Source organism: Azolla caroliniana, unplaced genomic scaffold (genome assembly GCF_043228905.1).
Source record: "Azolla caroliniana isolate FFs.n. ecotype wild unplaced genomic scaffold, voAzoCaro1.0.p SCAF_4, whole genome shotgun sequence".
Classification (NCBI taxonomy): domain Eukaryota; kingdom Viridiplantae; phylum Streptophyta; class Polypodiopsida; order Salviniales; family Salviniaceae; genus Azolla; species Azolla caroliniana.
In genome coordinates, this window is record NW_028230439.1 from 23176023 (window position 1) to 23198843 (window position 22821).

Sequence of the window (22821 nt, forward strand, 5' to 3'; positions counted from 1 at the left end):
CAAAGCTTGATACTTGTCTACTCTCCCAAACCTTTTGCCCCCACAATTCCACTTGATCCAACCTTAATAGACTTCAAGGTTTGCTAAAAAGAACCAAATTTTCCTCATATGACTAAGAATGACAAATATGTCTTCGATTGTCAACGAAAAGGGTTTCTTATCATATTTTTTGAATGTGTGATTCTTATCATAATACTTCGAGAACATTTGGTCGCAAAAGCGTTTTATCTTTCTGTAAACCTCTTTGCTTTAAAGGCAAAATTAATTCTTTAGTGTGATGTTGAGGAGTTCATAGGAATCCAACATTATACCCTTAGTGTCACCCCACTAGGATTAATTGAAACCATCTTCACAACACCACCTATCAAACCAATCTTCGTTGCATATACACCTTGATTAATTGATTTCCTTGAATATCCTAATCCAATACCTCTATTGATTTAATACATGTTAATTATTGAATGGAAATTGGATATTATACATGAAAAACAATTATGGAGAAGACATGGATTTATATTAAAAAATAGTAGAGTCGTGAAGTGTGATTAATATAGAGTGTTTGTTACAACAAGAGTTGTAACTCATATGCCCTCAAGAGAAAAGATACAAATACAACTTAAGAATGAAGCTTTGAAATATCTTTAAGCTTCATAAAATATAAAATGTGATTATTGAAGAAATTTTGCATGTATCCAAGTAACACGATTCCATTATCATTTGTAAAAGACTATTTTCCTCTACATCAGAGACATTTCATGTTATATGCAAGATATCATCCTAACATGGCATACCTAAACATCACTTGCAATTCTTCCTCCAATCGTTTCTTTAAATTAGCTATTTTCCTCTACATCAGAGACATTTCATGTTATATGCAAGATATCATCCTAACATGGCATACCTAAACATCACTTGCAATTCTTCCTCCAATCGTTTCTTTAAATTAGCTATTTTCCTCTACATCAGAGACATTTCATGTTATATGCAAGATATCATCCTAACATGGCATACCTAAACATCACTTGCAATTCTTCCTCCAATCGTTTCTTTAAATTAGCTATTTTCCTCTACATCAGAGACATTTCATGTTATATGCAAGATATCATCCTAACATGGCATACCTAAACATCACTTGCAATTCTTCCTCCAATCGTTTCTTTAAATTAGCTATTTTCCTCTACATCAGAGACATTTCATGTTATATGCAAGATATCATCCTAACATGGCATACCTAAACATCAAATGCAATTCTTCCTCCAATCGTTTCTTTAAATTAGCTATTTTCCTCTACATCAGAGACATTTCATGTTATATGCAAGATATCATCCTAACATGGCATACCTAAACATCAAATGCAATTCTTCCTCCAATCGTTTCTTTAAATTAGCTTTAGGCTTAGATATTGGTGTGGTGTATTTTACAACCTTACTTATTTCTTCATGCTTCTCTACGTATGAGTTACATTCAACATGTAAGTCATCATTAGAATCACCTTTAGGCTTATATATGCTTTGAGGTGTAATTGACAAACATTTTGAACCATATTTTTTCTACATGTTGCTCTATGTTGTCATAATCTTCACATACATTAGTGGTTCACATCAGTAGATTATTTTAAATATTATTCTATTTCAAATAATTCATACTTGGAGTCACTCTCAGTTGATTAAAATTCATATGGAATGGGTGTTATTGGTGAACTAATTAAAAAGAAAACATATAGTTCCTTTCCACATATACCCTGCATATATTAATATTAACCACATTTTGTTTAAACATGCATGGAGTCGCTATAATTAGGCTAGTCATTGCTAGCATAATCTTCCTACAAATATTTATAAATCAACAAGGAATTGGAGCCTTCATATCATGACCTTGTTGACAAATTCAAATAAACACCATGATGCTTACTTAGTAAAAGATTATATAATGTGTATGTAATATGCACAATATCCCAACATAATGGAAAGCCTATGATATATCCCACTATGTTAACATTTAGTCCACCAATCCATGCAATACTTAGAGCATTATCAATATGAATTAAGCTCACAACAAACAATAATATAGAGAAGCTATGTACAAATCCGAATTAAATTCACAATGATAATTGCATACATGCTTATTATAGCATGTATGCTAAGTCATGCGGCATCCACACCTTGCAATGGCTTTATTACAAGGTTAAGTAGTGGATTAGACACAAACACCAATTCCTTGCTCCATACAATATAAGTTATGTATTGCAACACAAAGGACACATAATGAGACCATTTTCATTGCATTTGTCACATCTTGCAATTCTATCAAAGTCCTTGAGAATCTTGCAACTACCATTACAAGTGAGACAAGGAACAAACCTCACTCCATCGCAACCTTGACATGCCTCGCGGTAAATACCAAAAGACGGTAAGCCTTCAAACAAACCAACAAGAATGCCATCTTCATGCAATTGGCTCACATCTTCTATACCACCGATGTATCTGCCTCTCACAAAAAGCCGAGGAACTTGAAACCTCTTGTTTCCCAAGAGCTCAGTGAGTTCTTCTCGGAATTTGGAATGCATCCAAACATCCCTCTCATCCACATCAACTTTAAGGCCTTGTAAAATGAGCCTCATGTGGCAACAATCTTGAAATGTCTTCCTCACGCCTCTCAAGCTTGTAAAGTACAGAACAACTTTATGTTCACCTCTAGGGGGACACCTTAGCTCAAAGTCTTCCAAACCACACGAGAATTCACTCATATATATATCTTCACAAGGGATCGGTAAGGCCTTGGTACAAGGGGACATGATATGGGCATTCTCCCTCTTCATTACTTCTAGACTTGTCAACGAAGAGTGCATATTTTTAACATCATATTGTGGGCTTTCACTACCCGAGCTACTTGTGGAGGTCAATGCCAATGCATAGGAAACCAATGTCTGGTTATGTGATGAGGATGAGTGGTCTATGGATATACTTTGGTTTGCACGACAAAGCTCATTCACAAGACACCAATCGTCACAACTAGGATTGATGGTTTGCAATGCTTTCTCGAATTTCCCAAGGAGGCTAGGGTCAAAGAGGGGAGTGCTCGAATCACTGAGGAGGAGACGAGGACTCTTGATCAAAGGGCTCCTAGGGCTCTTTCTAAATGACCACATTGTAGTGGGGCTTTTCCCACTAGGACTTTTTAATGTATTTGTGGTCTTGGAGTGCCTCCTAGGGGGTGTTCTCATGGGGGAGTTAGTGGTAGTAGTAACCTTCATAGGTTTTTTCATGTAAGAATAACAATCATATTCTTCCTTCTCTTCTTCTTCTTCTTCTTCTTCTTCTTCTTCTCCTAGCACTACATCAAGGCCTTCACAAGATTTGAACCTCCTATGTTGATGGTGAGGATGCTGCATTTTAGATTTTTGTGTTGTGAAGTCATTATAAGGTTTCCATGGAGGTGAACTAGCCTCTTGATCTAAGCAAGAATCAAGGTCATGGATTCTATTAACACATAGAGACCCTTCTATATTTAGAGGATTTCCTCCTTCTTGACCTTGACCATGACCATAACCATCCCCATGACCATGACCATCATCATCATCATCATCATCATCATCATCTAATCCTTCCATTAGCTCCCATGCATTAATAGTTTCTAATTGATCCACACTATGATTAGCATTAATAATATATTGATCTGGGTGACCCATACCTTCTTCCTCTTCCTCTTGTTCTTCTTCAATGACCGGGTTAAGCTCTGTTCTGAATGATTTGAGGTTATTATAAATGTGGCCCAACTCATCCTTTTTGTCACTGAGCTTGAGGAAACCATAGCTTGATCTAGAAGCAAGGGGCACGACATGATACCTGCCTTTCACTCGGTTTCCCTCGCTTTCTTCTTCCTCTTCTTCTTCCTCTTCTTCTTCAATATGATGGTAATTTATGGGTTCTGATACAGTTCTTGAAACAGGGGCATACCAGCTTTTATTCATAACATTACTAGTGCTAGTAGTAGTAATAGTACCTTTAGTAATGGCTTTTTGTGGAACAGAGTACTCTGTTCCTCTCCTCTTTCTTCCTAAAGACTTTGAAGATGAGCAACCCATACTTCTAATATACCTAAATCTAGTATGTATTAAAAAAGATAGATTTTTCACTAGATTACTGAGAAAGATTAGTCATTGCATAGATATATGGATCTCATTAATTAAAATCAGTAGTTATGATTAAGGTTAAGGTGGGCGATAAGTAACAAGCCCAACTTTAGGTTGAGGTAAGATTGGTGTGTGATTAAGAGTTAACCCACATTAAATTGAGAGAAGATTAGGATAGGAGCAAACCCCACGTTAGATTAGGGAGGCATGTAAGGGTGAAAACTAGTCGGTGTTTGTGAGCAAACCCATATAAGATCAATGGGAGATTAGAGAGCAGAATGGCAAAACCACATAGTATTATGGTGGAGATTCATGGATCTGTCTACATAAGATTAAGGTGAATATTGTTGGGTTCATTAGGAGGATGATAGGTAAGACACATAAGGTTAAGATGGAGATTAGGGAGTGATTAAGAGCAAACCTATATAGACTAAAGACAGATTAGTGGGTGAATGGCAAAAATCATATAGGATTAAGGGGGAGATTGGTGGGTTATTAATAGGGAGATTAGGAGGAGGAAATGGAGAGATTAGTGGGTGAATGGCAAAATCATATAAGATTAAGGGGGGGATTAAGAGGAGGAAATGGTTTTGAGAAAGGAAGGAGATGTTTTAACGAAGGTGAGATGTTTTTATGAACCTATAAACAAATTAATAGTTAAAAAAAGGAAAGAGGAGAAGAGCAAGGAATGGAAGATAGAATTGGCTCCTTTTGAGTAAGTGAAGGAAAGTGTTTAAGGTGGGGGTAGAGACATAAATAGCTAAAAAGGGTAGAGAAAGAGCACACCATGAATGAAATAAGATGGATGGTTGAGCAGAAGAAAGAAAGACAAGAAGAAAAAAGGTAAGGGGAAAATCCTTCATTCAAATACCATGCCTACCCACCACCCTTCTTTTAGCAATCAAAATCATGACTAAAACCAGCCTATTAATATTATTACATTTCTTTTCATACTATTTTGTCCATCTATATGCTTGGCCTAAACAACTATATTTGATTACCATCATCTCTCTCTCTCTCTCTCTCTCTCTCTCTCAATCATACATACTTTTATCTACTCTTACCTAGATTGGTCACCTTTTCTCATGGTATGGCCAAACTTTTTTCATACTATGATGACTCATTGGTATTAACTCCCTTTTGTTCAAGTAGGTTTCATGTCATTCTCCACAACTTGCTCTTTCAATGAGATTCCCCAATAGCTAAGATAGAATCGACCCCTTCTCTTTTAGCATTTGAGTTTGGTGTTCAAAGAGACCACTTGCTGGCTAGTGTTGCCCCATGTTTCACTAATAACATCGACTATTTTGATGTTTCCCTAGGAGCTACAAAAGAGTCATCTCTCTTCTCCTTATGCATTCAAGTTGGATGCTCAAAAAAACAGATGCCCTATTTCACAAAAGACGTTGGTCGAACACTCAACTTGCATACTCAAGTATATTTACCGAGAGAAACATCTTTATATTTATCATGCGGAGTTTCGGTCATTTGTGGTAACTTTCTCGCTAATGTTTTGCGCATGCAAAGAGCTAAGTCGATTACAATCAACACAAGTTTTCGCCAACACCTGCCATTGTTATTCCAAACTCTCATGCTAAGTATGGGGTTTATAAGGTTGAACATGCAAACCTTCATGCTTCACTAAACAAGCTTACACCCACTTCACCTCTTTCACAAGTGAAGGCAATCATTATCAATATCAACACATTCCTTAGTGAATGAAGCTTTTTTTACAACAACAATGTGCTATACTGTGAGGGGGAGTGGAGCACATTCCGTGAATGGGCAAACCAAATCCACCCATGCATGGTAAAGCCTGGCCTTCTCCTCCATCCAAATGATCTATTTGAGATGTGGCATTAATGCACTTCTAAGAAGATTCATTCATATACACATTTTACCTTAATCTATCTACATTCTCATCACACATTTCTCTCTTGGTCACATGTGCAACACACATTACATGAAAGTGAAAATTTTCACGTTGAACCCATCATTTGGGTGTGACGTTAGAGGGCAATAATTAATGTATATGTGAATAATTCTATCTCTTCTCGATCAATCATTAAGGTAGATTTGTGAGATTCATGAAGGTCTCAAACATTGCATAAGAATCTAAAACCCTGGAATAAGTTGTCATGGGTTTGTGAGGTTTCCGTATAATGTCAAGAACTCTCACTTATCAGTAATTTAAACTCATGTCTCTTCTTCTCCTAGTTTTCATATCATCATGAATGCTCCATGTGATTCCCAAGGGTTTCAAAATTTCCATTTTATGTTTATTTTTTCATATGAAACTCTCATAAACTTTTGTGCCTTCTTGCTAGGATTTCGATCACTTTGAGGATTCCCCTTGAGTTTTTGACCCACTATTTTTATTATTTTCCTTAAAGAGGTTTTGCCTTTTGCCAATTCCTTAATGTTCCTACAATGTTGTAATTTGAGCTTCTTCTTATAAGCCCTCCCAATCTCACTCATAGATTTGCGGATTGACCCAAATAGTTATCTCTCGGATGTAGTATACCATTTGTTTCCAATCCAGTATGCAATCATATAGCATTATCTATGACATGTTGCTTTTATTTCATAAACCCCAAAACAAAATATCTTTGGTGTGGTAAACCACTTCATTCCCGCATATATGATCCAATCATATGTTATAAGCATTGGTACATGAGTTTTGTTTTGCAAGAATAGGGAGGGTTATAGTTCACTTCCATAGAGTGTAGGATTTGAGAGGTTTGTAATTTACTTCCATAGTGTGAGAAACATTGAAGATCAATTCCTATTTCAAGCCCTCTATGCCTCCCAAAACTAGAAAGATACTATCCTCACGAGTTAATCTATCATCACGAATCTTTTCAGACTTCTTTTAGGATTCATTTATGCAAAATTTTATCCTCTTGATATTAGACTTTTCTAACTCTTCACTAGTTGCAATCATGATTGCATCTAACCATGTACAACATGATAAATTACTCATATATAGCTGGAATTGCATGGCACTTACATTTCGAAATTCGCCCCCTTGTTATGGAGGAACTGACCAAACTTTGATATGGTTTTTTGTTTATGAGCACCCCCCCTCTTGGATATGATGCCACAATAATGTTCATATGTAAGATTATACACCTCCAAGTTTCTTTTTGCTTCCTCAAAATAGATTGTACCATGATGTACCACATAGTTTTATTGTGGAAGTACCATTAATATTGTTTGTTGGTTGAAAGTAACAACAAACACATATTACACTCAAGCTCACCCAATCTATTGCACTATGATATACTTATTGAATCAAATTTTAATATTTTTTCCAAAAGGAAATGATATATTCCTAAATTCTTAGAACTAGAAGTATATGGATAATTTAGGTTTAGATGACTTCGGGTTAGTTTAAAAGAATTAAGTTGTTGGACATTGAATCGCTTGCAAGTATTAGATTTCCTTTAACACTACTTACATGCAATGACCTTGTTTATTTCATTTCTCATTTTGTTAGGAAATCCCTTTGTGCATTTTGTCGAATATTTCACTTGATTCAGTGATTCCACCACCCAACTAGATTTTAATAAGCCAAATTGGGACTCTATTCTTTTCATATTAGTTTGTAAGTTTTTTTTTTTGCAATGTTGTTGGGCATGGTGTTTTAGACACAAGGTAAAGGTACCATATTAGTGTCACTTAAGAAACAAAAAACATGCCATTCTCAAATACCAACAATTTTGAATTTACAACTTCACATCATGGGAAAAAGTTGGTGTGGCACGTCACAAAAATTTGTGAAAAGTTTATTTTGCAACCATTTACAATTTAAGGAGGTTTCTGAAATATAAATATATGCCAACCATATTGATTTGATGACATAGATACTGAAGTGTTCATGGTGATTAACTTAACAATATTCGAACTTGAGGATGGATCACATACCCTTTAGTTAGTTGTAAATGATATGCTTAGTTAGGTCATGTTCACTTGGTTCTTGTTTTATCTCCGTGTCATTGATTATGAGGATGGATTATGTATCATGCATATTAGTCATAAATGTTTTTGACTTTGATTTGCGTAGTTAGGTCACATTGGCTTCCATGAGATGGCTCTTGTACAACTATCCTAGTTATAATCAAGCTTCTTACCTTTTTGTCATGCTAGTTAGGTTGTGTTGGTGGTGTTTCATTCTCTATCTTCTAGGGGGATAATTATATGCAATTGTCTTACTTTTGACAACATTATGAAAACAATCTATTTTGGATTAAGCTAAGATGTTTGACTATCTATGAACCCTCTATTATATCACATGCATTCAAGGTTTTCCCCTGAAATTATAATCTAGCACCCCTCATGTGCATACAAATGTTTATGGAAGAACATAAACAAAACATCCATAACTATATGGTAAAGCACAACTTCAAATCATTGCCTTAATTATAGGTTGCACTCCACAGTCCACGATTGGAAACAAGCCTTGATGCAGTGCTAATTTTACCTTCAGCTCAACTCATTTGATGGAGAGCACATACATATTTCAGAATAACAATCTCATGAGGAGTTCAAGATTAAGGACATCTGCATTAAGAGGCACATAATTTCATATTTTACTTATTCATCGACCAATAGCCATATATCATGTCATGTATGTATCACATTTTAGGCAATTAAAAAAAAGATCAAACAATATTTGCAATTCCTCTATTTTATACCTGGGATAAAACATTTTTCCGCATCTATAATCTATAATACTTAAAAACCAGTTAATTCAATTAGATTTGAAATAATAAAAAATGGAATATCAAAATCGATATTCTAATAGTATTATTATTATTAGACAAAGATGGCACTCAAATCCTAGCTTAATTGATTTTACCAATATATTTTCTCTAGCAATGTTTATAAAGGTAAAGAAATGACAATACACATTATTATGTAAAATCCAAGCTTAGTATATTTTAAAGTGGAAACAATATTAGATAGTATTCATATTCTCGTGTGAAAAGAAAAATAAAGTAAAAGCATAATGGGATCTCCCCAACCACTCATGTAAGTGGTTTCCCATAGTAACCCAATGTTTGGTTAAAGTCAATGTGCTTCCTGTCATGCACAAACTTCTTGTTTAGACACAATATGTGGTTGATGTATGCAAATACCTTAAAGGCCAACTCAGGCACATTAAATCATGTTTTCCATACATCAAGTTGTTGGTCCACAATTCATTCACATGTCATTTAATATTCGTACTTTGATGTATTTGGTTGTCCATAAACTTGCGCTTCCTTCAATTTCTTTCTTGTAGTATCCAATGTATGTACCGTTTCACCCTTACGTCCTCACATTGTGGCATCAACAATTATTTATCCCTAGACATTGCTCTCTTTTTCTTCTTTAGACGATATTCAATTTAACATTTGTAATTGTCCTTGACTATGTACTCGGCTGATCTTTGACATGTTGTGTAGTGAACCACCCAACGATTTATATTTATAGCATCTATTGTCATTAAAATTACCCTTGGAGTCACCCTTATGTATGTCGAAGTTCAAGCAGACAAAAGAGCATTAATGGGGGGAATTCGTAGATTTAACAACTTGCACTCATGTGACACATTGTATGCATTGTTATCACATTGCATAACACACATAATTCGATACTCAAACTTTTGATTGGATAGATCTATCGATTATCTTCACTTACAATAATGCAACTCTCTCAAATTTCTTAAACAAAATGATGAAAATTCCATTTCTTTTAATAGGTAAGTAAACCATCACGAAATCAAATAAATATCAGAAGCCTAAATTTTTTAGTTGAAGTTATGTTCTCTCATATATAACAATCAAACGAATGCTTTTTGTAGGGAGAAGAGGAACTTACGAGCACGATGAGGATACGACACTACGCTATTGCAAAGATTGAATGTTCGGAATGCATGGATTGTCACATTTAAAGATATATTTGTTTTATTACATAAACAAAATGATAAAACCAACCTAAGGATGTCCAAAGAATTGGTGGGTGGTTCAATTACTTTATGAAATATATAGCTCAATGTTGTCAAATAAGTTTATGGTTGGTATTTGCTCATTGTCTAGATTGAGAAACAACAAAGTACAATTTTGAATATTTGTTGAACAATAGTGGAACCATTAACAAGTTTGATATATTCTCTTTTGATTGATAGATGATTGGCTATTTGAATTGTAAAAGAGATACAAATGTAGATTAACTCTTGGATTGCAATTGCACTTCACAATTGTTTTGTGAATTTAAAGTGTGTATATTTTGAGTGTTGACGTTAACAAATATCATAATAAATATTAGCTATTGTATTACGACTATGGTTCACAATTATCTTGTAAATTTAAAAGGTTACATTTTTGTTGTAGGTGAGTGGGACGAAGTGATGACTCGCAAAGAGAATGAAGGTAACCTATGATATAATGAACTCTAACACTTGGATTACAATTGCTCATTAAGTATGGATTTTGTGTTGTGAATTGATGGGATTCAATATACGTGAAGGATTCTCTAAGTTTTTCCATTGAAATGTGAAGAAAGAGGATTCATGTTGCCAAAAGTTTAGAACATATAGGAGATAAAAAACAAGCTTGAGGAGTGGAAAGTTCTAGTTGTTAGCATTTGCATGATCATCTAGCAATGATGGTGATGGTAGACTTATGCGGCTTTGAAGCCTTCCATAGGATATTTGGAAGTCTAAAATGTCATGGGAGTTACTTTACAACACCTTGAACCTATCATATCCTTCAACAAAATTAGGCAATAGCGAGCTTGTGATGAACTTTTGAATCTGTCACAGATTTTACAGATCTTGAAGCTAGTGTGATTACAATGGATTATGGGATCACATATTTTGCACATTGGTTGGTTGAAGTGGAGGCTAACAATCGGCAACGGTTCGGTTCAGTTTGAGACGGTCCAAACCGTTTAATTTTTTTGGAACCTGAACCAAACCGAACCAAACCGCGAAACCGTTAAACATTTTTCAAACTGTCAAAACCGCGGTTCGGTTTCGGTTTTCAACATAGGCCAAAATTTTAATTTTTAAAAATTTATAATATTTCATTTTTAAAAATTTTTAAGATGTTCCTAAAATGTGAGAATAAGGTCTAAAAATGAAAAGATTGTTTAAAAACAAATTTTCAAAATTTTTAGAATTTTTTAAAAATTTGTACAAATTTTTAAAAAATAAAAAAATAAAAACCGTTAAACCGTTTAAACCGCGGGTTTTTACTGTTGAAACTGAATTGAACCGTTTTAAAAAACCCAAATCTGAACCGAACCGTTGAAACCATTAAGCCATTAAACCGCGTTTTCGCGGTTCGCGTTGCCGATTGTTAGTGGAGGCAAGAAAGAAGTATCCAACTATTCCTGAACGTGACCAATTATCTTTGAGAGATTCTACTTTCAACAAACCTAGAATTCATTCAATTCTAATTCACGTTTACAATAGAACATTGGCAATTTAAATCCATAAACCAATAATGAGGTACATTCTAATTTAAGATCTAATATTTATTACGATCTCAAGTCTTCGCACTTTGTTCCCACAAAATAATCGTGAACATAAACCCTATCCAAGAGCTTAAATTTATTATCATCTAAAATTTTCACCATTTTAATCCAAGACTTGATGTCTCTTGCATCCCAACTTATGATATGTCCCCACTTTAAATTCACCAAATGAACAATGCAGCACAATTCCAACCAATAACATTATGTTCATATCAATAGTAAGTACGCTTGAGGGGATGTGAGCTTAATCATTAAACTTGTGCTCAATAAGTAAGAACATCTCCATTATGCTATTTATAGTTCTATTTATGAATAAGAAATATTTGAGATATCGATGGTGGCATATAAACACATTTTTATTTGCCATCGGTCCATACCTATAATGTTTTTCTTCATAGATTTGTTGTTATATCCCCATTTTTCTCCATAATTTTCTTGTTCCACATGACCTTCATCTCACAAATTTTAAGACACCATTTAGTTATGTCTTTTACACACTTGTCAATCATAACCATACACAATCACACACATAAGTATGCACCCATGTATGTCACACATTGTTGGTTGCTCGACCTGAGTGTACACTGTAGGAACGTTCTACACCTATGTATATCACACACGTTGTTGGTTGTACGATGTGTGTGTACACCACTTGAGTATTACAATGGATCCTTGGATTGGCTACATTTTACAGGGATGCTTCTAACCAGGTTTTAATGGTTGGAAGCTTGGGGAAGAGCTTTAGGATGACACGATCGGTACGCCAAGGATGCCCATTGGCCCCATACCTATTCATTATTGCAGCAAAAGCTTTGCATTATTACATTGTTGATAGATATTGGCAAATACAAGGCCTTCCCCTACCCGAGGATGTAGGAATGATGCTTGATACAGAATATGCTAATGATACAACAACTTACGTTAAGGGGGATGCAAACAACTTGGATAGACTACAAAGTGCAATAAATGAGTTTTGTAGGGGATCGGGTGCTAAAATAAACTGGAATAAATGAGTGGGCATTTGGATTAGCAATAACCTAGACTTGGTAAATTGGGCTCCAGACCCTAATTTCAGATGGTTGAGAAGAGGAGAAACTACTAGATACTTGGGTTTCAAAATCGGTATGGACATTGATCGCTCAGAACACTACAATCTACTTGTGGACAAAATAAAAGCGAAGCTAATATGGTGGAATGCAAGAAAACTATCCTTTGTAGCCAAGATTGTGATTGCAAATCAGGTTCTAATGGCCACATTATGGCATACTACAACATGTTGGATAATCGCACCCAAGTCGATGAAAGCGATAAAAAGGTTGATCAGAAATTTCTTATGGGGGGGGCACAGAGGAAAAACATGCTCGTGCAAAGGTTACATGGACCACACTTATAAAAGATAAAAGTGAAGGTGGGGTGGGACTAAATAGATCTTGTGGTGCAAACGAAGGCCTTGCTAGGCAAATTGATAAAAGTGAAGGTGGGGTGGGACTAATAGATCCTGTGGTGCAAACGAAGGCCTTGCTAGGCAAATTGGTGGTTAGGAGCTTGCAACCACCTGAGGCACCTTGGAAAATTCTTTGGCGACGTAGAGGGAAGATGTGGTTGCCAAGACAAGGTGGAAGTTGGCCAAGTAGCGCTTTCTGGGGGTTTGTGCCAGAAATGCGAACCAAATACCGGGGATGTACACAGAGTATATGTGCTGTTGGAATTATGAAGGCATGGCAAAGAATAAGAAAGGGAATCATTTGTAGGTGGAGAAATGATGCATATGCCCGAATGTACATGCATATTGTTTGGAACCCACTAATTAGAGATGTGGATGGGCTGATCACAGGACAAAAAGCAGGCTTCAAATGGGCCAATTTAATCAATGCCCAAGGGAATACATTGGCAGATTGGAAGAGATTTCTGTGTAATGATGTGGGCACTCAAAAAGCTAGAATATGGAGGATAAACAAGGGTAAATGCATGCTAATAAGGATTACAGATGCCATTGCATGCAACATGCAAACCTTGGAAGACGAAGCCATAAGTCCCTCTGAAATTGAATAGAGAACACTTATTGATGATGAAAATGATCTAATTGGAATTAAGGGAATGAAAGCAGGATCTAATGAGGCATGCTACTACAAAATAGAGCATAGAATGGTAATATATGAGCAACCAGCCTATCAATATGAAAGGCCGATTAGGTTGCTTGCAAAAAATGGGAAGGATATGATAGTTGACCCCAAGCCAAGTGAGATCAAACCAACGACAGTGTGTTGGCCGATAGAAGGGCATTCAAATCAGCTATCATGGGACCCAATGATGTATTTCTGGAGAACTCAAGGACAAATTGATGGTGCCAAGTTGGTTCAATTTTTCAGGTACAACACGAAAATCAGGACGCAAATTATACTAAAACAAGAACACAAAGATATTGCAGCTCGTAAATTTTGGATACAAGAGGGCATTAGTGAAAGGAGATTAGCTAAATTCTGGAAAATGATATGGCATGACAGTGGTGACCGCAAGATAATGATGTGCTTATGGCTTATTGTGCATACAGCCTTGCCGGTAGGGGTGTGGGTTAAAGGCCCCAATGTAGACCCTAGATGTAGTGCATGTGGACAACTAGAAAGCATAAATCCCATTGTCTATGGGAATGTCATGAGCCAACGACTGTATGGAGAAGGGCATTACGATTGCTATGCCATTCCTCTACCTCATTTACCCTCAAATGGGGACATGCTTCTTGGAACTGTTTTGATGATGATGTGGAGAAATTTGATAGCACATGCAAAGCAATGTACAGAGGGGAGAATGGAACTATTCGATTGATCATTGACAATAGTGCACCTAAAGTAATGCCCAAAAGCAGAAAATTGGAGATTAATGGATGTTGCTTGCACTCATTATCATATGGAACATCTGGACAACAAGATGTACCAGGGTATTTTCAGCAAACAAACGACCTCCAACAGAATCTATTAAGCTAATATGGCACACAATAATAACTACATTGAGGGCCCAATATGAGCAGATTGATGGAACAAATGATGCTTCAGAATTAAGGAGGCTGAATTTTAGAAAACGATGGTGTACTACACCGATGGCTGCAAAAATTAGAGTGGATATACGGTGGCAGTACGTAGTACCGAGATGGTTGTTCCCCCCTACCATTAGATGATAGAGGGGCGTTGATGACATGAGAAACATAGAGAACAAACATGTGGGCTATTGAGTGTAAGATAAATAAGTGATGTAGCCCATATGGAAGTAGGTAATGACTACTCGTTAAAGGGACTAAAGTTGTGTGTTGTAGGTCATTTTAACTAATGGAGTATATTCTTATTTGGAAAAAAGAGAGTGTAAAATAGGAACAATAACTTGTACCAAAAATAAGATGACAATGATCAATGGTAAGTTAACCAACGTTTATTATGTATTTATAATCAATGATGGGATATCAACTTGCCAAACATGTGTAAAAAGTTGTCCCAAGGGCACACAATGTAAAAAAGAACAAATGGAGAAAAGTGTAAATATATTCATAATTTAAATTTGTCTTTAATGCACTTTTATAATATCATGCTATACTATGTATGTATTGTTATTTTGATACGTATATTCTTATAGTGGTAATGTGCAACTCTAATTAGTCTATGCTTGAATTTGAATCAACATGTTCTCAAACTATTTGAATGTTGTAGTTGATTCTCATTTTATCCTCATGATATACAATATGTGGAGAAACGAATCGTCAATCCACAAGAAAAGGAATATGCTGAAATACACAACTCTGAAACACAGAAAACAATGTGCACAGATTTAACATGGAAAACTTTTGAGAATCGAACTCAACTTCCCATAGATAGGTTTCACACTAGCTCATGGACATTCCAGGCTAGTTTTGTAAATAATAGAAAGGGCGCTTGCCCTAACTTAGTTGGTATATAAACTACCTCATTGTAACTTAGTCACTGTTGGATGTATTTCGTTTTGTTAATATCATATACACTTTTGTCTCTCTCTCTCTCTCTCTCTCTCTCTCTCTCTCTCTACTGTTACACACACACACATACGTTCACCTTCCGTTGCATTGCAACCACTCTTGCCTTCCCATTTCTTAACAAAAACCTTAAAGTGGGAGAAAACCACGGAGAACGTAGCTTCACTATACAACACATATACAACAAGATCAGAGTACAATAGTCTCTCCACACACTGTAAACAGCCTCGCAAGGCTCTTGGCATATGCTGTTTCTAAAGCACAGCTATGGCGCCGCTCACTCACTCACGCTCCCACACACTCTCTTCTCATCTTTGCCATACTCTATAGAGGCTCACCCATATATATCTCTTCATGTTCTGTTTGCCCTAGCTGTATTTATACTAATACACAGAATGGGCTATTTACAGTCCTGGCCATTATTATTATCCAATAATAATAATAATAGTCTTACTAATCAGTCGACTCATTCGTCGACTGTCGGGGTGGTCCGAATACTCGGCCTGGTCATCGAACATCTGGTTGGCCCAACTAGCCAGTCATGTCTTCGACCTTGATCAACTCTCTCTAAAGTCGATTCCTCTGTTAGGAAACAGGCCCCTCTGGATGGGAAGTGAGAAGAACAATGCTGATGAGATACGACTGAGACCGAAACCGGATGACGAGTACCCGGCAAGAGCTGGATGGTGAAGACCCGGTGGGAACCGGATGAAGTGTGCCCGGCAAGTGCCGGATGATGCAGGCTCGGTGAGGAGTGCTCACCGGATGAAGGGACATATTCGTAAATATGTTTTATGAGAGTCCATCGGGGCTATATTTGTAAATAGCCGAAAAGTCATATTAGTATAAATATGACTTAGGGCAAACTTAGTACCATAGTTGTTGTTGTTGTTGTCATTCTTGTTGGCGCAAGATTAGAGCGCAACAGTGTACAGAGAGAGAGAGAGAGAGAGAGAGAGAGAGAGAGAGAGAGAGAGAGAGAGAGAGAGAGAGAAAGAGACGAAGAGTTCGTATCTCTGTTGTAACCACCGCCTGTGGCGAAGACAGTGAACAAGAGGTTGTTGCCTCTGTGTTCATCTATTGTATATTGTTACATAGTGATAGTTAACAGTCAGTGGACTGCTGTGGTTTTTCCCGTGTTTGGGTTTTCCACGTAAACATCCTGTGTACTCTTCTCTCCATTGTGTCATGCATTCTTTCCCCGTTTTTTGTGTTTGATTCTAAGCTCCGTTGTGGCCGAGCGTTGTTCATCGGGAGTGTGTGTTCCTGTCATCCTCAACCGTCGGCTCTCATCCAATCAGTCGGTTCCTCCCACTGGAGGGACATATTCCTAACACAATAGTCACCATATAAAAAGGGAGTGTACGTCATTTAGTTAGGATTTGGTTAAGCACAAATAATGCTATCAAAAACAATGGTAAGAGATTTGAGCATGAGCCTTCAAGAATAATGCCACTCAATGAGTCCTATTACATCCCTTCTTGATGGACCACATTCTATTGTAACCCTCGGGTAGAGTGACTTTCTTTGTTTGGTTATTGTCGTCTTTATAGGGTTTGGAGATCAATGAATACAATGTACCAAGTCAACCTCTATATCTAAATTACATGATATAGACCCAATAAGGGCCTTACGACACACAACATACACCTCTTAACCTGGTAGTGAACTTCAATATGCTCCCTCTCCACATCACCAAATTAGTGTTCACGATAGTTGCAGGTTGCAACGCCGTTACTGCATGAATCCGCTCCTTAGCTCCTCCTTTGTTGAGCCCCTCCAAAAGCTTGGGTATGGTTGAGACTAAGGACATCAACACCCTTAGAATCTAGACATGTGTATCAAGGTATACATATGCCTAAACACCCATGCGTCTGCAAAACAATGAGTGTTGCATTTGTTTTAGGCTCCCTATTGAGCAACACCAGCTCAAGCACTTCCAACTTATTTTTCTTAGCCTTCGACAACTCATGAAATTGAACAAAATAATGATTGATACAATGACGATGATGATACCGTGAAGCTAAAGGTGACCCATTAAGCAAAAGAAACAATATCCCTCATAGAAAACGTTGTCGTAGAGTTCACGATTGGTGTGTTGAGTTGTAAGGGTTATGAATGAGGAGAGAGAGAGAGAGAGAGAGAGAGAGAGAGAGAGAGAGAGAGACGAACACAAACAAGAGATGATTCAAATAATGTAAGATTCAAGAAGCAAAGAGTATATATGATAAAAATATGCTTTGTTAAATTGTGCATCCAAGATTTTAGCTACCAAAGTTACAATGTAATGATGGCACCTTATTTTTGCTAAACTTTGACTCGAACCCTTGACTTAAATCATGAGAGATGAAAAACCTTCAAATTGAGCTAACCTAATCTCTTGATTATTAATCAACTCTTCCTTTTCTATCTCTAAATAGTGTTTAAATAAAAATGCATGTATGTGGGAGTCCTTGTGATGTGTGATTGCCATTTTGGACACGTGCTACGTGTGATGCATGACAACCATGTTGCTTATCTGAGTCATCATGAATGTAATACTGCACAAGACATAGTTGTATAGGTTATAGGTTAACACTTAATGTGTGATGCGAGGTTATAGCTTTGAGCCTCACAAATGTCACTTGTCATAATATTTGAATTTGTTTTATATTGTGAAGCAATTTCTTAAGGATAGTGTTTTCCATTGTATATAATTTAAGATCCATGAAAATGGTAGGAAATTGAAATTCTCAGATAAGTTTCTATTCAAGGGACTATAATAGGTATTGTACAAAATACTTACAACTTCGAATGAGCTATTGGCTTGGTCAATATAAACATAGTGGGGACTATGCACTACAATCAAACCAAGGTGTCACAATAATTGAGAGAGTCTAAAAATTTCTCTTCCAAGCGACCACATCATCCCGAGCTTTCAAAGCATAAAAAGTTGTGAACCGCAAGTTTAACTAAACCCATTCCCAATTGTTTTACCGCAAGTTTACCGAGCTATGGTAAGAAGAAGACGAATGTTCAAAGAGCCAAGATGAAGAGCATTCATGATATCCATTACTGAGAGCAATGGCGGGAGCGCGAACAACAGAGCGTGGAGTGGGAGCAGCAGAACAGGGCGCGCAGGAGCAGGCGCAAGTGCACGATGAAGAACGCGCGCGTCCAACAGAGCAGGAGCAGGAGCACAACGCCAGCTGCTGTCTAGGTACTCCCACACCCACAATCCTCCCTCCCTCCCCCAACCAGAAAAAGCACAATAATTAATTAATTAGAAAAACACACAAAACAAAGGGGGAAGGGAAGACCAACACAGACAGCCTCGCAAGACACATAACTTGCTATGGAGGGAGGAATCGAGCTTCCACCAGTGCCCATTTTGCTCGATGAAGAAGGTGGATCAGATCTCGACATTACCTTGTCCCCTGAGGCCAACCGTTTCTTATCGGAGGAAATCGAACGTCTACGGTGTACCTCCTTCGTATGTAGGTTTCGAGCAGGTAGACCAAGTCGGGGCATGGTTCGGGACATGTTCCAGGTGGCTGTGATGGAGAACATGCCTGTGATCAAGAGTGTCAGAGGTTTAGGGAAAAACTTCTTCCACATTGAATTAGGTAATGGCTCGCTGGTGCAACCATTGGTCGAGCTCAAGGTACTCGAACTGAAGTACGACAAGGTGTTGCTCCAACCATGGTCACCAGGGTTCAATCTGATTGAAGAGTTACGAAAACTCAACAACCCTAGGGTGATCATCGCAACATTTCCCGGCCTCCCTCCCCATTTGTGCCATCTGCTCCCTCTTTTTGGCGAGCAAATAGGGATGATATGTCCTCAAAAAGTGTCAATGGCAGACACAGTTGCAGAGGTACCCAAGTTGCGCATCTTGGTGCCTTCCCTCCATGGACTTCCATCAAGGATTAGACTCTACTCTGAGGAGCTAGGTCTCACATTGGTGCAAGTGGTTTATGAGGGACTCCCGGGGTAGTGTTTCATTTGCAAACAGACAGGACACCTAGCTAAGGCGTGTCCTCTCAAGACTGGAAAGGGAAGCTCGGGACCTCGACCCTCGGGCAAAGTCAGGACAACCAAGGGTGACGAGGCTCCTTGGATACCCGTTAAGAAGAAGGGGAAACTTGGAGGCCTAGGTGCATCCTCTTCCGCCCTTTTTCATGACCACCCCTTTGAAAGAAGTCCCGCTACCTTGTCACCAGCAAGTGCGGACGAGCAACCCTTGAAACGGGTAAAGATCCTCTCTGGGAGTGCCAATGCACCCGACCTACAGGTGAGAGCTACCAACAGATTTACACTTCTTCAAGGGTTAGGGGATGGCGACCCAGAAGCGCTGGCAGCAATACTGTCCCCATGCGACTCCTCATGCCTGCTCCCACGAGAGCCTGAACTCATGTTTTCTACCCCGATGGAGATGCAACCCCAACTTGTACCGTCCACCCCGGAAGACGGGCAAGCTCAAGGACAAAGGAAAGGGTAAGATAGGCCGATCAACACCTGGTTTGGCGACGACTCTCTTAGATAGAGGGATGCAAGATGTGCCACCGCTTCGGAGCACAAATGTATCGAGGGATCTATTTGAAGTGGGTCGGGAACGACTGGCTGAGAATCCCGCAGGGGATTTGCAACCTGCTGTGGAGACCATACCCCCCGAAATAGGTGTTAGTTTGCCCCATAACATGGGGATCGGCCCGAACATGGGCGTCAACGTCACCGCTTTTGGATGAGGATCCTAACGTGGAATGTACAAGGGCTTGGTGGAGCTGAATCCCCTTAATATAGGGGGCCATATTGACATATTGCTTTTGCAGGAACACCACCTCTCGCAAGAGCGAACTCAGAGCTTAGTAAACCCCTTGTCGGGTGGGTGGACCACATGGTGGTCGGCAGCACAGGGTGACCTCCACCGAAGAGGAGGAGTCTGTATCTCGATCAGTGATAAGGCCCGATACGAAGTAACATCATCTGGCACGTTGGTGGAGGTTCGGGCCTTATACGTGCTTTTGAAATGGAATTGCCTACAGATTGGGGTGCTAAACATTTATGCCCCTAACTCAGACCACGAGAGAGCGATCTTTTGGAGGATGTTAGCGACAACATTACCTAATGCCAAGGCTTGGGGAATGGCAGGTGATTTCAACATGACTGAATACTTGGGAGATAGGAAAGGAGGGACCCAGAGGCCTATTTATGGTGCGGAGTTGGATTCATGGGCTTTCTTAATGGGCAAAATCGGGGTGAAGGATACATGGGGCTCTTCCCTTAGGAGAAGCTCACATTTGTTGCACTTTTCTAGAGCCGCCGGGAATGCTAGGGGCAGTAGTCTTGCACGGCTAGATCGCATATACATCAACTCATCCCTCAAAGAGCTTGGGGGCTCCTTTGCTATCTTGGCAGGTCTTACCTTTTCAGATCATCAGTCGATGAGACTAGACCTTAACCCACCCAACGATAGCAAGGGCAGTCTCAATGTGAAGATCCCCACAAAGATCATGAAGAGTGAAGAGGTGAAGGTCGGTTTACAAAGTATATGGCAGGACACCATGGGCAGTGAATTAACCAACGAAGATTTGCAGAAAAAATTGGCCCTCTCCTCCTCCTTCTTATAATGGGAGACCAAGTGCACCCTCCAACAAGTTAGAGCCATTGAAACAAAATTAAGGAAGGCTGTTGCGGCAGCACAACGACTGCTACAGGTAGACCCTGGTTGCAATTGGTCTAGAGCTAAGCTAGAGGAAGCAAAGATGAAGGTACAGGAAAGGACTTTGGAGAAGAACTGAATGTTGTTTCGAAGAAACGCAGCATGGTGGGCTAGAAAAGACGACAAGGTCAACCGACATTTCTTTCACTACAAGGCACCCAAGGGTGGTGGTGGACGTATACAAGGGCCGCGAAAACCAGACGGCTCGATAACGGAGGACAAGACTGAGATTTTGGAAATGGCAACACAATACTATCGTGACCTCCTTGCACCTATGCATGTGAGGCAACACATGGAGTTGGCTGATCGAGTGATGTCTTGCATTCACCCCAAGGTAACCCATGCGATGGAAGTTGTGCTCGATAACCCCATCTCTCATTTAGAACTCTCGGAGGTGGTTAGGGGATTGCGAAGGGGTGCATGCCCTGGCCCCGATGGTCTCTCGCGAGATTTCTTCAAGATTCATTGGGAATGTGTTATCCCGTCTTTGGAAGCCAGAGTTCAAGAGATTTGGTCCTCAGGAAAGATGCCGATTGGTTTGGCTGAGGGGATGATATATCTCATCCCCAAAGCGTCAGAGCGAAGCCTAGAGTTGCACCAGTGGCGTCCAATCACGATCCTTAACACGGCATACAAGATACTCGATAAAGTCCTAGCTCGACGGTTAGCAAGCTTCTTATTGGACATCATACATGACAATCAAATTGGATTTGTCAAGAACAGGTGTATCTTTGATAATGTGTTGCTTCTTTGGGAAGCTATGGCATTGGCCGACCGCTCCGTATCGAGCTCAGCTATTCTGATGTTAGACTTCGAGAAGGCCTACAACATGGTGTTATGGCCCTTTTTGGAAAATGTGATGAGAGCTTTGGGCATACCTCAAAAATGGAGGAATTGCACTTCTGCACTCTATCGGACAGCTACGAGTAGCGTGTTGATGGTTGGTTCTAGGAAACCCGCCTTCCAACTACAACGCTCAGTGAGGCAAGGTTGTCCCCTAGCCCCATATCTCTATCTCTTTGTAACCAAGGCTTTCTCCGCCTACTTACAAGCACCAACCAACGGGCTTCGGGGATTGCCCATCCCCAATGCGATTGAAGATTTGTTGTTATCTGAATATGCCGACAATACAGTTCTGAATATGCCAACGGGCTTTTCTTGCAAGGTGATGAGGAGAATTTGCAGCGGGTTGAACATCTTGTCAAGGACTTTTGTCAGGCGGCTAGTGCCAAGATCAATTGGAATAAAACCCAAGGCCTATGGTTCAGCGAACAAGAGAAACCAAGATGGCAACCCCATGCCGATTTTATGTGGGTCCCTTATGGGACGACGTTCAAGTACCTTGGATTTACGATGGGGAGGTCAATCCCCAAGGGAGCGCAATTGGCCCACATACAAGCCAAAATAAATAGGAAGTTGACCCAATGGAGTAGATCTAAACTATCCTTCGCTGGTAGGGTCCTTGTTGCA

The 22821-nt window shown here is 38.9% G+C and overlaps 1 protein-coding gene across 1 annotated transcript; it reads right to left on the reverse strand.

Annotated features, from left to right (window-relative positions):
- Nucleotides 1-2010: 2010 nt before the first annotated feature.
- On the reverse strand, nt 2011-4301 carry LOC147865482 (uncharacterized). Its single transcript, XM_087318307.1, has 2 exons — nt 2211-4301; nt 2011-2161 (listed from the first exon to the last, which is right to left on the reverse strand). Exon 1 carries the CDS (start codon nt 4082-4084, stop codon nt 2237-2239), a length of 1848 nt encoding a protein of 615 aa, XP_087174433.1. The 5' UTR covers nt 4085-4301; the 3' UTR covers nt 2011-2161; nt 2211-2236.
- Between the last annotated feature and the right edge of the window lie 18520 nt (nt 4302-22821).